Raw genomic sequence first — 12,923 nt, forward strand, 5'->3', positions numbered from 1 at the left:
TCTAGCCTGGAGAATTCCATGGACTGTATAGTCCATGGGTCTCAAAGAGTCGAACATGACTGAGCAACTTTCACTTTCACTTTAAATTCTAATAAAGTGTATCTGAGCTAAGATCCCATGAGATTAATCAGTACACAACTACTATTTGTAGATGATTATCATTCTTGATTTCCAAGGAGACAGTGTGTTATGAAAGAAAAAAATGGGACTTTTGGAATCAGACATATTTGGGCTGTAATTCTGGATTCATCAGGTACTAGCAGTGTGACCTAGGTCAAGTGACCTGAATTTTTCAAATCCTGGTTTATTTATCAGGAAAATGAAAATACTCCTTACAGAGATACTGAAAGGATTTAAATGAGATAACCATCATTAGAATATCTTATATATTTAGCAAATAATCGAATTTTACCTTCTGCTTCCATTTCTTGTTTGTTCTTGTTGTGTTGTTTTTGGCTACACTGCGAGGCATGTGGGATCTTAGTTCCCCAACCAGGGATTGAACCTGTGTTCCCTGTAGTGAGAGCACAGATCCTACCACTGGACCTCCAGGGAATTTCCTTATTTCTCATATATAGCATTATTACCTCTTTGTCACTGAGATGCTGTTTTAGCTAGGACAGTTTTACAACTAAATTCTAAAAAGAAAAACAAACAGAAACTATGAGAAGAAATGAATTTTTAAATAGACAATTGAGTATGGAAATACTACTTTCTGGGTTTGACTTTGAAACCCCCTGGTGGCTCAGAGGTTAAAGCATCTGCCGCCAATGCGGGAGACCCGGGTTTGATCCCTGGGTCGGGACGATCCCCTGGAGAAGGAAATGGCAATCCACTCCAGTATTCTTGCCTGGAGAATCCCATGGATGGAGAAGCCTAGTAGGTTACAGTCCATGGGGGTCGCAAAGAGTCGGACTCCAGGCAAGAGTGCTGAAGTGGATTGCCATTTCCTTCTCCAGGGTATCTTCCTGACCCAGGAATCAAACCCAGGTCTTCTGAATTGCAGGCAGACGCTTTACCATCTGAGCCACCAGGGAAGCCCCAGTACTATTGCCTGGAAAATCCCATGGATAGAGGAGCCTGGTAGGCTACAGTCCATGGGGTTGCCAAGAGTCAGAGTCGGACACGACTGAGTGACTTCACTTTCACTTTCACTTTCAAATACAAATAACCATCTAATTTTTATTGTCACAAAAGCTACTCCAACTAAAAATCTTAATTAGTGCCTATAATTACTTTTTCTAGATTTCTATTAAGATATTCCACAAAGAAGGGTAGTTTCCTTGAAGATAAGCAAATACACAATGAATGTTATTAGATTTCCTTAATCAATTTGACTTGGGCAAGTTTACTGGCATTTAACCAAAGCTAGCAATCACAGGCCCTTCTCTCTTCCAGGTGGTTCAACATGCCCTTGATAAGGCCAGTAAGGGGAGGACGTGCCTAGTGGTGGCTCACAGACTCTCCACGATACAGAACGCAGATTTGATAGTGGTTCTGCACAATGGAAAAATAAAGGAACAAGGAACTCATCAAGAGCTCCTGAGAAATCGAGACATATATTTTAAATTAGTAAACGCACAGTCAGTGCAATGATGCTGTTAGAGTTAACACATATTTTGATCTTCGTGTAATGCAAAGAAAGACTACCTAATAATTATTTGGTATGCTTTGATCTTGTTTATTGCATGTATCAATAAAATCATGCTATTCAAGTAGACATATTTTGTTCACACACCATCTACCCTTCAGATTCTTAAAAGGAAACAAAAATTCATTTAAGTGAGATAATGCATATATCCTTCAATTTATAAAAAGCACATTTGCTTATAAAGCAATTTGCTGAAAAGTGAGTATTTTCCTATCAATTTCTGCTATAAAATTGGGAATATATTCCTAGAGGGAAAAATTACCCAACTAACTAAATTAAAAGATTTTAGCAAATAGTATGATATAGTTGGACCTGTGGCATTGCAGGAAGAATGATTTGGAACATCCCAAAATTTCTAGCAAATATTAGAGTAATTTGAGCTGGTCGTTTTCTCCAGACCATCGGATGTTCTCTCACAGTCTCTCTCAATGCTTCTTTCAGTGAATATCCACTATTATTCAAAATTCCATTATAACCTTTTGTCATGAATATCCACTATTACCCAAAATTCCATTATATCCTTTTGTCAAGAGGATAGGGAAAATTATAATGTAATTAAGAATGTAAAATTTCTGGCAGAATTAGGTAGTTATCTTCCACTTCAGTAAATGAAATGGTTTACATGATCCATTCTGAAGATTCCACTATTTCAAGCTTTGGGTTTGGCAAGTAAGTCACAAGCTTACTCTATATATGAACACTTATTTACTTAAAATAAGAGCTACTTTACTATGGTGAAAAAATTTAAATGCCTTCATTATTGTTGAATCAAGTAATTTGTTTAAACTTTGTATGTAATACATGTACGATTTTAAAATTCCATGTAAATAACAGTACTGATAAACTGAGTCATGTTTTATACTTATTTAAATATGTAATTTCATCCAGTGATTTTATGTCTCTTTTTCATTGTATTTCTTTCTATTTACAGTGATACTTACAACCAGCCTTCCTAAAGTGCACTCTGCCAGTAATCTGAAATGTTGTGAAAAAAATTAAAACCATTTGTGTTTTATGTCACACTTTAGAAAATGCAAAATAAAAATAGGATTGGGGGATTGAGAACCAGATTATTGTTTAAAAGCATTGGCATGAAAGCCTGTGGCCCCTTTGCTATGTGTGGATGTCGAGCTCTTGGTGATTTCTTTTTCCTGAGTACGGTGGTAAGGAGGGAGAGAGCAGTATGGTATTGGATATGCTTAATTCCTCAGAGCAGGAGCAGTCCAGGTTTCAATTCTGTAATGCCTCCTAGATTAGAAATACCTGCCAAGCCTATATTCTCCTTGGCCTTAGCCATAGCAGTTCCACAGTCATACTACAGACGTCAGTGAAACACTTTCTAATTAATAGCCCCCGTCTAATATTTTATTTTTATTTCAAAAGATTTTAGACAGATCAACTAAACAGAAAATTAACAAAGAAACACAAACTTTAAATGATACAATAGACCAGTTAGACCTAATCGATATCTATAGGACATTTCACCCTAAAACAATGAATTTCACCTTTTTCTCAAGTGCTCACAGAACCTTCTCCAGGACAGATCACATCCTGGGCCATAAGTCTAGCCTTGATAAATTAAAAAAAATTGAAATCATTCCAAGCATCTTTTCTGACCATAATGCATTAAGATTAGATCTCAATTACAGGAGAAAAACTATTAAAAATTCCAACATATGGAGGTTGAACAACACACTTCTGAATAACCAACAAATCACAGAAGAAATCAAAAAAGAAATCAAAATATGCATAGAAATGAAGGAAAATGAAAACACAACAACCCAAAACCTGTGGGACACTGTAAAAGCAGTGCTAAGAGGAAAGTTCATAGCAATACAGGCATACCTCAAGAAACAAGAAAAAAGTCAAATAAATAACCTAACTCTACACCTAAAGCAACTAGAAAAGGAAGAAATGGAGAACCCCAGAGTTAGTAGAAGGAAAGAAATCTTAAAAATTAAGGCAGAAATAAATGCAAAAGAAACGAAAGAGACCATCACAAAAATCAACAAAGCAAAAAGCTGGTTCTTTGAAAGGATAAATAAAATTGTCAAACCATTAGCCAGACTCATCCAGAAACAAAGGGAGAAAAATCAAATCAATAAAATTAGAAATGAAAATGGAAAGATCACAACAGACAACACAGAAATACAAAGGATCATAAGAGACTACTATCAGCAATTATATGCCAATAAAATGGACAACGTGGAAGAAATGGACAAATTCTTAGAAAAGTACAACTTTCCAAAACTGAACCAAGAAGAAACAGAAAATCTTAACAGACCCATCACAAGCACGGAAATTGAAACTGTAATCAGAAATCTTCCAGCAAACAAAAGCCCAGGTCCAGACGGCTTCACAGTTGAATTCTACCAAAAATTTAGAGAAGAGCTAACACCTATCCTACTCAAACTCTTCCAGAAAATTTCAGAGGAAGGGAAACTTCCAAACTCATTCTATGAGGCCACCATCACCCTAATACCAAAACCTGACAAAGATGCCACAAAAAAAGAAAACTACAGGCCAATATCACTGATGAACATAGATGCAAACATCCTGAACAAAATTCTAGCAATCAGAATCCAACAATACATTAAAAAGATCATACACCATGACCAAGTAGGCTTTATCCCAGGGATGCAAGGATTCTTCAATATCCGCAAATCAATCAATGTAATTCACCACATTAACAAATTGAAAAATAAAAGCCATATGATTATCTCAATAGATGCAGAGAAGGCCTTTGACAAAATTCAACATCCATTTATGACAAAAACTCTCCAGAAAGCAGGAACAGAAGGAACATACCTCAACATAATAAAAGCTATATATGACAAATCCACAGCAAACATTATCCTCAATGGTGAAAAATTGAAAGCATTTCCCCTAACGTCAGGAACAAGACAAGTGTGCCCACTTTCAGTGCTACTATTCAACACAGTTCTGGAAGTTTTGTCCACAGCAATCAGAGCAGAAAAAGAAATAAAAGGAATCCAAATTGGAAAAGAAGAAGTAAAACTCTCAGTTTGCAGATGACATGATCCCCTACATAGAAAACCCTAAAGACTCCACCAGAAAATTACTAGAGCTAATCAATGAATATAGAAAAGTTGCAGGATATAAAATCAACACACAGAAATCCCTTGCATTCCTATACACTAATAATGAGAAAGTAGAAAAAGAAATTAAGGAAACAATTCCATTCACCATTGCAACGAAAAGAATAAAATACTTAAGAATATACCTACCTAAAGAAACTAAAGACCTACATACAGAAAATTATAAAACACTGATGAAAGAAATCAAAGAGGACACTAATAGATGGAGAAATATACCATGTTCATGGATTGGAAGAATCAATATAGTGAAAATGATATACTACCCAAAGCAATTTACAGATTCAATGCAATCCCTATCAAGCTACCAGCGGTATTTTTCACAGAACTAGAACAAATAATTTCAAGATTTGTATGGAAATACAAAAAACCTTGAATAGCCAAAGCAATCTTGAGAAAGAATGGAACTGGAGGAATCAACCTGCCTGACTTCAGGCTCTACTACAAAGCCACAGTCTTCAAGACAGGATGGTACTGGCACAAAGACAGAAATATAGATCAATGGAACAAAACAGAAAGCCCAGAGATAAACCCACACACCTATGGACACCTTATTTTCGACAAAGGAGGCAAGAATATACAATGGAGAAAAGACAATCTCTTTAACAAGTGGTGCTTAGAAAACTGGTCAACCACTTGTAAAAGAATGAAACTAGATCACTTTCTAACACCATACACAAAAATAAACTCAAAATGGATTAAAGATCTAAACGTAAAACCAGAAACTATAAAAATCCTAGCGGAAAACAGGCAAAACACTCTGCGACATACATCACAGCAGGATCCTCCATGATCCACCTCCCAGAATACTGGAAATAAAAGCAAAAATAAACAAATGGGATCTAATCAAAATTAAAAGCTTCTGCACAACAAAGGAAACTATAAGCAAGGTGAAAAGACAGCCTTCTAAATGGAAGAAAATAATAGCAAATGAAGCAACTGACAAAAAACTAATCTCAAAAATACACAAGCAACTTATGCAGCTCAATTCCAGAAAAATAAATGACCCAATCAAAAAATGGGCCAAAGAACTAAATAGACATTTCTCCAAGAAGACATACGGATGGCTAACAAACACATGAAGATGCTCAACATCACTCATTATGAGAGAAATGCAAATCAAAACCACAATGAGGTACCATTTCACACCAGTCAGAATGGCTACAATCCAAAAGTCTACAAGCAATAAATGCTGGAGAGGGTGTGGAGAAAAGGGAACCCTCTTACACTGTTGGTGGGAATGCAAACTAGTACAGTCACTATGGAGAACAGTGTGGAGATTCCTTAAAAAATTGCAAATAGAACTGCCTCATGACCCAGCAATCCCACTGCTGGGCATACACGCCGAGGAAATCAGAATTGAAAGAGACACATGTACCCCAATGTTCATCGCAGCACTGTTTATAATAGCCAGGACATGGAAACAACCTAGATGTCCATCAGCAGACAAATGGATAAGAAAGCTGTGGTACATATACACAATGGAGTATTACTCAATCACTAAAAAGAATCATTTGAATCAGTTCTAATGAGGTGGATGAAACTGGAGCCGATTATACAGAGTGAAGTAAGCCAGAAAGAAAAACACCAATACAGTACACTAACACATATATATGGAATTTAGAAAGATGGTAACGATAACCCTGTATGCGAGACAGCAAAAGAGACACAGATGTATAGAACAGTCTTTTGGACTCTGTGGGAGAGGGAGAGGGTGGGATGATTTGGGAGAATGGCACTGAAACATGTATACTATCATGTAAGAAACGAATTGCCAATCTATGTTCGATACAGGATACAGGAGGCTTGGGGCTGGTGCATGGGGATGATCCAGAGAGATGATATGGGGTGGGAGGTGGGAGGGGGTTTAGGATTGGGAACTCATGTACACCCGTGGCTGATTCATGTCAATGTATGGCAAAACCAATACAGTATTGTAAAGCAAAATAAAGTAAAAATAAAAAATTTTTTAAAAAGGATTTTAAAGGGTACTCCATAAGCAGAATTCTCTTAAAGCTACTGCCTTCACTGGAACAAGTAACCAGGCTGAGAACTGGGGTCCTGGATAGTATACAAGGATCTGTGGGGTTATCAGCTGATGAAGGCAGAAAGTAAGTAGAGACCAGTTGCTTCTAGTAAACATCACAATTTAAAATTTTTAAATTGCTCTATTATTTTAAAAATGGTTTTAAAATATAACCCAACCAACTCACTTTTTATCTTACCATTCCTTAAAACAAATGGTGGTTTGTTTTTATGTTCAGTAATCTTAGGTCATAGCTAATAACCTGGCCTTTAGCCTACTCAATGTGTCGGTTTCATAGTATATATAGAGTGCTTTGCATATGACTTATTGTATGAAAATATTTTCTGTTAGTGTCCACCTGTGTATTCATTGTTTTAATTTGAGCTCTTATTTCCAGAGAACTACTGAAGCGGAATCATAAGCTGACTAGAATATTCACTCATAAGAACTAGTCAAGGGAGGAAACTGGGAAAATTGGAAGTAATAGAAATTTAAAAGCTCATTTAAAAGACATAATTATTTTTTAAAAAATGCATGGATCATCAATCTACTATGTGTAGACACATAGTAACCTCAAGCAACACAGCTTGCCTCCTTTTAGCAAAAGCACACTAATAAAAGTTTGTATTACTTTTCTATTGCTGCGGTAACAAATTACCACAAATGTAGTGGATTAAAAAATATATACATTTGTTATCTGGCAGTTCTCGAGAACAGAAGTCTAAAATCAGTCTCCATAGGCTCTAGGGACAAATCCATTCCTTGTTCTTTACCCATGTACCTCAGCATGCATCCCTCAGATCTCTGATTACTTCATTATACCGCCATCTCTGCCTTTGCCCTTCTTCTCGTCCTCTTATATAAGGACCCTATGATTACACTGGGCCCATGTAGGTAATCCAGGATAATTTTCCCATCTTAAAAAAAAGCATAGTATCTGTGAATATAATGTCTCTGGAAATACACTGAAAACCATTACCAATGTAATTGAATTTGTTAGGCATGTTTCCTTAATGATTTATACTTAATTATAAAGGTGCAGTTCAATCCTATTAAAATATTTTACTTTTAAAACTACTTGAGGAGCTCCTTAAAGATGTTTGAGATTTTAGAAAAGCGAAAGTTATAGACAACTCAGTGTGAAAACTATAAACGAATGCAATCACTACTGCATTATTAAACTGAAGGAAAGAATGGTCTCGTAAACTGATCTGTGTTTCTGCAGATGTAGTAAATGATGGAATGCTATTCTTTATAAGCCAAGTAAAATTTTCTATTGAATGGAGGTATTTTGTTTGACCATCAGCTTTACTACAATCCAGTAATGTAATACATGGCTAAAATATTTTCTCCCCAGCTGAAAGTCAAGAAAAGATTCTAGGAAGATAGTTGAAGTTGTTAAATTACCAGAACATTCTGGACAACTGTACAGCAAAAAAGGAGAGAAAGCAAGAGAAAGAATGAACTAGAAAAAGAGGGAAAAAACTATTTGAAAATACTCAAACTGTAAAGAATATAATAGACTCAAGGATTCAGCTTAGGACTGAAAGGGGAAAAATATTCCACCATGAAATCCTCAGAAAATCTAAAAAAAAAAAAAAAAAAAAAAACCCTACAAATTTAAATTTGTAGTTTCATGGCCCTAATTAAAGCAGAATTACTTTGCCTATATTAGTTTCATAAGTTCCTTTAGCCCCCACTTTCCTAGAACTAAATCCCCTGGGAAGAGATGGGTTAAGACCAACATACAAACCAAAAAGGAAAAGCCTGGCTCTCACAGCATGGTATATACAGGACACCAAAGGAAATCAGGAGCAGGAAGGGGTCATCAAATAAGAGCAAGGTCAACAGGGCTCTCAAAGAGAAAGGGAAAAGAACCTCCAAAGTAACCAAGAGAATGTCTTCCATTATAAAATGAAATGCTCCTGTCATTAGTATCCATAATAATAAGATCAATAATATAAAATAAGCTAATTTATAAGTTCCAGTTTTCATATACCATACATACTTTTTATACAGAACTTATAAAATTAAGTTCACATTCATTAAGCACTCATCCATCAGGCACTATGATTGAGCCTTACAGGCATTAACCTACTGACAGTAAGATTCATTCTTTTATTTAAACTTTACCAAATGAGGCACAGATTAATTAAGGAATCTTCTCAAACACCAAGGAAGTAACAGAATGAGGATTCAATTCAGAAAATCTGACTCTATAACCCACACTCAACTAACACATTACCCTTCTAAGATGGAATTAGAAGTTGTACTTTTGAATTGTTTACATAGAAAATAGCTTGCTATGTGCCTCCTCCTTACAGAGCAAAAACATAAAGGTGCATGGTTCCTCCTTGGTTAACATTCTGATGTGAATCTAGATTTTTTTTTTCTGCCAACCCACACTCTGAAAAAAATTCCCATGCACAACCTAATTATGATTTGGAAGGCTTAGAAATATAGCTGCTATGGCAATAGCATATTTTCCCCACAATTGTTCAATCTTCTCTACCTTCAGACATCAGTGCTCACAAGTGTAGAGGCAGATTAGACCCAAGGTGTACATAGACTGTCTCTCTCACTGTTGAATCACCCCTTCTATCTTTATTTTCAGGGTGTTTATCGTAACTCTTTTGTTCCATTTACAGCCCACTTGCTGATGCATCATTCTTCTCTTTGGTTAAGATAAAAAAGATGTTGATAGCTGTATCATGCAAAAACTAAGACAGATTTACAAATGTAACTGACAAAAAAAAAAGATAGTAACATACGCATTGGATAAAGTTTTGGCTAAGGCGGTGTGCATCAGAAGTGGTTTGGGTTTGCTCAACTATACTGAGGCTCCTATTCATATGAATGACTTTCCAAATATTAGAAAATAAATACTGCTTCAGTAATAAAATTATTTTAAAGTGGGATATTTAATGATGTACTATAAAATTCCATCTATTTCCATATTAACAGAAGGCCTAAGACATTAGCCTAGACAAAATTAAAACATCTGGAGTGACTACTAGTGTATCACAGACCCAGCATAGAAAAGCACAAACATCACAAAATTTTAGTCATACACTTCTGAAATGTGAAGGGCAACACCCTGGTAGTTCTTCTTTATTGGAATCTTCAGAGACATTCCAGTCTGTTGGAAAAGAGTCAACCTTTCTCCACATTCATTTTTATCAAGGTTAGATAACAGAGTCAAAGATAAAAGACACTTTCTTTGACTTACTCAAGTAAAATTCCTCTAAAAACATGTGCATTTTAGTAGAACATACAAACTAAGGACTCACCAGTATACATCTACCTCTAAATCTTGAGTCAATTTATAGGTTTCAGAGAGGTATTGAGATGGGTATATTCTTAAGATAAGATCCATAACCTGAATCAAATTCTCAAAGGGGTTTGTTAACAACAAAACTGAGAACCACTGTTTTAGAGAAGAATTTTTAAAAAAAGACAAAACAAAACAAAAACTGTCTCCAAAACCAGCCACCTTAAATATAGGATTCATAAACAAAAGTTGTAAACTTGAGCATGGATAGAACAATTAATTAAATCCAATAAATATTACCTTATTTTCTTTGTTGAAGTTTAGTTTTATAAAGGCTCTTGGATCTTATAAAAGCTCTTTGATCCATTTTTTTTTAATGTATTCAGAATTTCTTATATATAGTTTAAAAAGGAGAGCAATTACTTTTACAAAAGTCTATTTAGCAACATCAGTGACTATCAGTTTATTATATACAATAGAAAATTTACATTTAGTTAATAATCAATTAACTTTATTTGGAGGATGAACTAATATTAACTTGTTCTCTTATAACAATTTTAGATTAAAAATAGATTGGGCATAATTCTGGGTAAGTACATATACACACACAGACTAAAGTTTAAGTTATTTTAACACACTTTGAGCATTTCAAAATTATAATGCAAAAATGCCTTCATACTGTTAAATTTTTAAATAGTTGATTTTAGTCATATGGTCAGAATGATGGAGTGATTTCTTTTCAAATGATTATTTTTTTCTTAAAGAAAAGACATAAGAAATATTTTACTCCTGTTTACAATAATATAAGTTCTCAAATTATGTCAGTGATTCGTAATAAGGCTTATTTTTAACCCAAACAACTGAAAACAAAGTAGGCATTTGGTATTTGTTATTTAAAAAAATTTTTGAACAACAGCAAATATATCATTTAAAATATCACTATGAGATAGTTATCTCTATTACAAGCTGAGGCTATATTAGAGATATAATGAATGTCCAATCTACTCACCCTCTTCTTCCTTCTCTTCTCCCAGTAACTCAAGGGTTTGACTCTTTAACGGTTGTACTTAAGCATTCCTTTCAAGGGCTAATGAATATGTCATGTAGTTATTACTTCAAGCTTGTTAAGGAATAATTATGTAAAAAACTTTTTTAAAAAGTTAGAATTCATTAGTGATTATGTAGACCTCACTTTATTCTTGGACATTATTTCTCCAATGGTCATAAAATATCAAAATTTTTAAATAGATCTTTCTGTCCTGCTAAAATAGCTGATTCAAATCAAACTCATTATCTATGGTGGCCAGGAATTAGTTGAGTGAGTGAGTGAAAGTCACTCAGTTGTGTCTGACTCTCTGCAACCCCATGGACTATAGCCCGTCAGGCTCCTCTGTCCATGGAATTCTCCGGGCAAGAATACTGGAGTGGCTATCCCTCTTCTTCAGGGGATCTTCCCAACCTAGGGATCAAACCCAGGTCTCCTGCATTGCAGGCAGACTCTTTACCGTCTGAGCCACCATGGAATGAAATAAGTCTCTTGAAAGATCAAATCTGTGGCTTCCTGCAGCCAGAGGCCCTAGCTACTTCAGTTTAAAAAGTAAACTATTAAAATTATAAGTCATTTTTGGGGACCATCCTATAGACTCTTTTTTTTTAACTTTTCAAACAGTTACAGTTAACATGTTCAAGTGAATCTATACTTAGTACTGTGTGACAGTGCAAAGCAGTGTTCACACTTAGTTGGAAAATACAACTGGTTGTTTCCAAAAATTCTTTTGTAAAATGATAGCATGTATTTATGTTCCACTCTGCCCACTTACTGCAATTAATCTGGTACCAACAAAAGGAAACCGATCTGCAGGTTTCACCTTAAGGGAACTGTATGGTGCAAAGATGGAAAAGGAGTTTCTGCTTCCAGAGCCAACACTGTTTCTCCACAGTGTTCTTCAATGGCCCAGATCATCTGCTTGATTTTGCAACCAAGTGGACAATCATTCAGGAAAGGGCATAGCCATGGAAGGACAATTTACAAAAGAGAGAATAAAAATAACAAACACACACGGTGAAGAAAAGTTTAGGAATCAGAAATATATGACTTAAAGCAATAATGAGAGTCATTTCTTTCTTATTAAATGAACAAAGAATTCAGTGCACTTAAGTCAGTTCTTTCAACTGCTGTTTCCTGAAGTATAAACTGCTATATACTACAGGGTCAGTAATCTGGTCATCCTTATCTACAGTCTTAAAATGTTCTTATCCCACAAACTCTCTCCTCTTTTAGTATCCTAAGGACATAATCCTAGAAATTACAACAAAAAGTCATACATAAGGATGTTCAATCATTTGGGAACAACTAGATGCCCAGTATTAGGGAAGTAGTAACATTTTGATATATGGGGTCCATAACCACTGAAAATTGTATTTGCAGATAAGTTTTAATAGTGAGGAAAATTAATTTTGATATTAATGAGGAAAAAGTAAACTATACTCATATAAAACTCACAAAGAAAAAATTATAAGACATAATGTATCTCAGAAGTGGGTTTAAGGTATCTGTTTTCTCTGCTTCTTCACAATTTCTTGAATTTTCTAGGATATCTTCAGTGAGGCTCTCAGTTCAGTTCAGTTCAGTTCAGTCGCTCAGTCATGTCAGACTCTTTGCAACTCCATGAATTGCAGCACGCCAGGCCTCCCTGTCCATCACCAACTCCCAGAGTCCACTCAAACTCACGTCCATCGAGTCGGTGATGCCATCCAACCATCTCATCCTCTGTTGTCCCCTTTTCCTCCTGCCCCCAATCTCTCCCAGCATCAGAGTCTTTTCCAATGAGTCAACTCTTCGTGAGGCTCTAATAGTCT

General features: G+C 35.4%; 1 protein-coding gene across 1 annotated transcript in view; it reads left to right on the forward strand.

Moving 5' to 3' along the window:
* The window catches only part of ABCB5 (ATP binding cassette subfamily B member 5), a 115,699-nt gene extending 112,980 nt beyond the window's left edge, over positions 1-2,719 (forward strand). Inside the window, exon 27 of the mRNA XM_069587638.1 lies at positions 1,399-2,719. Coding sequence (XP_069443739.1) covers positions 1,399-1,596 — 198 coding nt within the window. The 3' untranslated portion in view covers positions 1,597-2,719. The remainder of the gene's footprint in view (positions 1-1,398) is intronic.
* Positions 2,720-12,923: the final 10,204 nt, after the last annotated feature.

This window comes from Ovis canadensis, chromosome 4 (assembly GCF_042477335.2).
Source record: "Ovis canadensis isolate MfBH-ARS-UI-01 breed Bighorn chromosome 4, ARS-UI_OviCan_v2, whole genome shotgun sequence".
NCBI classification, from domain to species: domain Eukaryota; kingdom Metazoa; phylum Chordata; class Mammalia; order Artiodactyla; family Bovidae; genus Ovis; species Ovis canadensis.